This window comes from Ictalurus furcatus, chromosome 17 (genome assembly GCF_023375685.1).
Source record: "Ictalurus furcatus strain D&B chromosome 17, Billie_1.0, whole genome shotgun sequence".
NCBI lineage: Eukaryota > Metazoa > Chordata > Actinopteri > Siluriformes > Ictaluridae > Ictalurus > Ictalurus furcatus.
In genome coordinates, this window is record NC_071271.1 from 24487356 (window position 1) to 24492574 (window position 5219).

Sequence of the window (5219 nt, forward strand, 5' to 3'; positions counted from 1 at the left end):
GCACCGAACGTATAACTTTCCATCACTATAGTGCTTTTTCTGCACAATTGGGAAAACTCTAAATCCAGATACTTATATAATATATTGTTTTTCAATTTTACATCAGCAACTAATTTAGACTGAAGGAACCGTTGTGCTTCTTCGAAATACTTGTACAAATTCCCAAATGAGTAAATGAATCAGTTCTTTTTTTTTTCTTCTGTTTTTTCTTTTTTTTTTTAGAACTCGCTACAAGTTTACACCTACACTATTTTATTATATTAACCTTAAAACAGAACAGATCAGTAACACCTTATAATGCATCTTGTATTCACAATGCATTACAAATGCTCCTGTTACATAACATGCATAATACCTAAGAACGTGCTCATGAACAGGTCTACGTACGAGCATAAAAAATAAATAAAAACGAATGACTCTATAATGTAAGGCTACTTATTTTCCATGTAGTAACAGGCAATATATGATCTGTTCCTAAAAGCTTCGTAGAGTTCATTACAATTTTTCGAAAGCATGTACATGGTCTGAGGCATTGCAGCAAATATTGTAGCAGATCAGATCAGATCAGATCAGATCAGAGAGTGGCCGAATTCTCAATGCTGATTGGGCAGAAAGTATTGATTTAAATCTCTATAACAGCAACTTATAGATGATGATGGTTCTGGTCGGTTTCTACGTAACATGACAATGTTTTTGTCTTAACTTCGAGATGTTCCACAGCATGAAATGTAACTAGAAATGGATAAAAAGTAGTCAAGAACGTGTCATTCTTTTATAAATAAAAACACAACACCGTTGTGTTTTAACCTCACATCGTTTAGCTTAATAATGTGGTGGTGTACTTCTGAGCGTTTATGTATGGTGTACTGTAGGGATTTAGGTATTATGTAGGCTGTGTACAGCGAAAGATTATTATCCATCCATTTGTAATACATTATGAATACAGGATTCGCAGGACGTGTTCCAGATCAAAACATGCAAATGAGAGCAGTTTCGTAGAGAGCGGCAGATCATTAAACCACTCCAGTTTACGTTTGATTCAGTCACACACTAGATTGACGCTCCGGGCCTGTTCAGGGGGTGTGTGTCTAGGTGAGGGATTTTGGGTTGTTAGAACGGCGAGGTTGGGGAGCGGACGGTCTCGGCGGAGCTGGGCGAGTAGTCCTCAGACTCGGACGTGAACTCTGCAGGGGTGAGGCTGGGGCCGGCTAGAGGCTTCGACAGGAAGCTGCCGTGTGGAGCGCGAGCGGTGGTGGACTTCACATCCTGGTGGCGTCTTCGTCTGAAAACCTGCCTCTCCTTATCAAGAGCGGTGGTCTGGGGAAAAGAGCACAGAAAGAAGCTCTTAGGACGACATGGTTGAAACATCTGAATGTCATTAGTTTGATGTCTTCCTGTCCGTGTAGTAGTATCGGCGCAACCTCGCTCAGCATTCACTAGTGCGTTTACAATTGTACGTATTCTATTCGGACGGCTACAACGCAAACGTGATCCTGAATTTCAACCACCTAAAGGCGCATCAAAAGAAAAGCTCACACGACTCTGACACAGACTCTGACTCGACTCGCGCTACAGTGAAAACTCGTGACATTACCGCCTGGGTACAAACACGGACATAGTTTTACGCTGATCTTAAAACGTACACACACTTTCACCAAACTCTTACAGCTAGAAGCACAAAGGCGCGTTGTACAAGCCAGCCAGAATGTAATCGAATGTAACGCACACTCTAATTACATTCCATCAGAGGAACATCAGCTCAAACACACTCGCAGCAAATCAAACTGAAAGCTGACAATCAGGTAATCATTAAAGAGACGTTGAGCAGCAACGAAACTGAAGCAGGAAGCAAAAGCAGAGCAGCTCAGAAAAGCCATGAGAAAGAGGAGAGGGTGTGATGGAGACTGCCAGCATGTTGCCATGGACACACTGGAGATTGGCACTGCAGGTCGGCGTACCTTATCCAGAACATCCCCGGTTGGGAGGAGTAGTCCAAAGACCCTGAGCGCTTGATGGAAAACCCGTCGTCCGGCTGAGCAGAGAGAAACGGGTGCAACACTCGTCACTTTAGCACTTTCACCCTGTTCTGGAAGCGGCTCTGAGCTACTGAGCTACCGCTAAGCTTGGTTTATTCAAATAGATCAGCAGACGTAAACAAAACGATGTATTATAGAAAACAGTTTCTCAAAGCACACATTTGGATCGAGTTTAGGATGAAGAACATTCAGGTACTCGATGTTGACTGTTTATACCACAGCATTGTTGAATTCCCAAATCAGAAGGTGTTTGGGGGGGGGGGGGGTGAGTGGGGGGTGTTCTAGCAGTTCTAGCTGCAAGGTATATACACGAATGTGCTCGTTCTACTACGTTAACATAAGATTTCGGACATTTCCAGTGACGTAACTAGCTGCATTTTGTTTTGTTTTTTTGTTTGTTTGTTTGTTTGTTTGTTTTTGCGTTATTAACTCCTAAATAAAAAGAATCTGATGAAGGAACGACTGTTTATAGCTGCTATATCACAAGTGCTAACAGGAACCACGGGCCTAAATGGAACGACTGTACAAACGGATAAAAGGTACAATGTGTCATTCTTTGATAAATAAACTGTTACTGCTGTTCAAATTGCTGCGGTATGAGGGGAATAAAACACTCCAGGACGTGCTGTCACGTTTGCGGTGTTAACAGAACGTCCGGTCGTGTCTTATTCTTTATTTATTGCTTGAAAAAAAAAAAAATGCCGTCCACCTTAGAAACGATTCATGAATGACTAAAAGTCTTTTTTTAAAAAAAGAAATGAATGGATATGAATAACTAGACAAATCGATATACGACAATATCCACGTAATGAACTTGCGAGAGGGGGAAAAAAAAATCCCAAAATTCCTTCAGACATGTGCAGTAATGACCTTATAAGGAAGAAAAGAAAAGAAAAGAATCACTCCATAAACTCATAAACGTCTGGTGAAAGCAGAATGGAAGTGTATTATATGTGCATGGTTCGAATGGATGTAATGTGCATGAGTATGTACATCATCGTGTCAATACCGCATACATACGGTGGTATGCATGCTATAGAGCTGGGTATATAATAAATAAAGACATGAGTATAAAGTAAAATAAGAGCAGAACGGTTGCATAAAGGAAAGCAGTCTAGCAGATTTTCCCTGACAACAGTGCTGACAGTCGACACCAGTGAGAGCACAAGCACATCGACAGCGGCGGCGAGCGGACGATTAGCAGCGAACAGGAAATGAGATCAGCAGCAGTGACGGAGAGAGAAAGAAAGGAGGAAGCTGAAGGATGAAGTGGTGGATCAAAAAGAGCACACGATGGAGTCGAGAGCCACGCTCTCGCACGTTTCCCGATCCTCGGCTCAACTGGCCTCGCCGGATTATTGGCACCCTTCGTGACGTTGAGCAGAAATGAATAGAAACGTCTCACTGTGAGTTTAAGCGTGAGTTTAAACATAAACGTGCTGTACACGGTGTTTTTTTTTTTTTTTTTTTTTACTGCGTCGTTTCGCACGACGTCCATTTCCATAATTATTGGCACCCACCGATTTCTTCTGCTGGATCCTCTCAGAAAGTGCTTAGAGTCTGGCTCACCGTACGTCGATTTCAAATCCTGAAGGGCGCCAATACTTCTGGAGCTGAATTCACAAAGGCGTCGCGCCTCGGCGGATTACAGAGGTTTGTTACGTTTAACGGCCTGAAAAGCACTGGGATGACTGTGCTCGGACACAGGAATCAGTTCCGAGAGAAATCGAGTTTGTGTTCAAATAAGACGAAAAGCATGGATGTGTCATGAAGCACGAGATCCCTATGATTCCCGTGTGCAAGAAATCCGATAATCAGATAAGACCTGAGTGAAATGTACATCTTTTAAATAGGGGAAAACTGGTATATTGTTATCATTTGGCATCAGCGCAAATCATGACAAAGCACCAATGATATCGCTTTAAATGTTACACAGAGAAACTGCAATCTTTGAAAGTGATGCTCTGAACAACTGCCATATACCATGTATGACATTAGGGGGCGCTAATACTTAAGTGCTTGAAGTTGAAATTAAACTAAAACTACTAGGGATTGCTTCAATTTTGCTGATATTATCGTTTGTATATACTGTATGATGAGCACTGTTGAATCAAATGGTGTTGATGAATTTTCTGGAACAGCAGCTCCGACTGTAGCTCCAGCTCCAAATCACATTTATATATTATTATTAACGCACGCCAGTAGTTTCTATAGTAACAGCTGACACGGGGAATTGCACGATGGAGTTTCTGACATGGTGACGTTTTCTGTAAAGGGAGCTTTCACGTATTTGGAAGGAGTCTCCGGTGTCACTGCTACGTGAAAGTTTTCAGGATCGAGGACTTGGTTTCGTTCCAGTTTCCGCGCCTCGTCTTAACTTTAAGAACGAAAAAGGAAAGGCCGGTGAGAGAACGACTAAATATGCTGCTACAGAGTACAAAACGTACGTGCTGTACAGTACAGTGTCGGGTTGTTTTACATGACACGTATGAGCTACAGACGGATCAAATGTACGACGTATCATTATTTGAAAAGCGGAAACATATAACTGCTGGCAAACTGCTGTGGTATAAGAGGAATAAAAGACTTTACGAGGTACCGTTAGATAGAAAAATGTAACGGTAACACCGCAGGACATCACAAAACACCATCATGATTATTTTCCTATCACAGTCGGTGTTTAATTCCTAACTCACCGTATCGAGCTTTATTCCTGAACTCCTTTAAACTGAATTACATTCCAATTTGACCTCGTTATATATATTTTCTGTTCGGTGGATATTTAAAGAGGAAACCGCAGAAGCTTCACGAGATGGAGTGTGTAAGTAAAAACGTGCTTCTTACTGTTATAACAGAGACGCCGGGCACTGTGCTGCTGGACTTGGACCCTGTGATGAAGTGCTTCTTTATTTTTCCAGCCACTGACAGCTGATGTCCGTTCTCAGACAAGCCGTCGTCCTGGAGAACAGACCAAGCAGCATGTCACTTCAGGTTTAATCCATGAGATTGGGTAGGAAAAACCACTAAAGAAGATTCGGACGACTTACGTTGACCCACGGATGGTCTAAAACCTGCAGAGCTGTGTACCTCTGCTCGACCTCCACCTGCAGCATACACGTGATGAGCTCCTGCAAAGCGACAGACATGCGGAGTCATTTAGAGAGACCGGGTCAGGTATTGAAA

At 42.4% G+C, this 5219-nt stretch overlaps 1 protein-coding gene across 2 annotated transcripts in view; it reads right to left on the reverse strand.

Annotated features, from left to right (window-relative positions):
• Window positions 1-1110: 1110 nt before the first annotated feature.
• Window positions 1111-5219, reverse strand: part of dclk1b (doublecortin-like kinase 1b) — a 43134-nt gene continuing 39025 nt past the window's right edge. The window contains exons 13-16 of one of the 2 annotated variants that reach the window (XM_053647100.1): window positions 5084-5164; window positions 4881-4994; window positions 1959-2032; window positions 1260-1317 (exon numbers count right to left, since the gene is read on the reverse strand). In XM_053647100.1, the coding sequence (XP_053503075.1) occupies window positions 1260-1317; window positions 1959-2032; window positions 4881-4994; window positions 5084-5164 (327 nt within the window). Of the gene's footprint in view, window positions 1318-1958; window positions 2033-4880; window positions 4995-5083; window positions 5165-5219 lie in introns of both variants that reach the window. The other variant, XM_053647099.1, reaches the window with a different exon arrangement.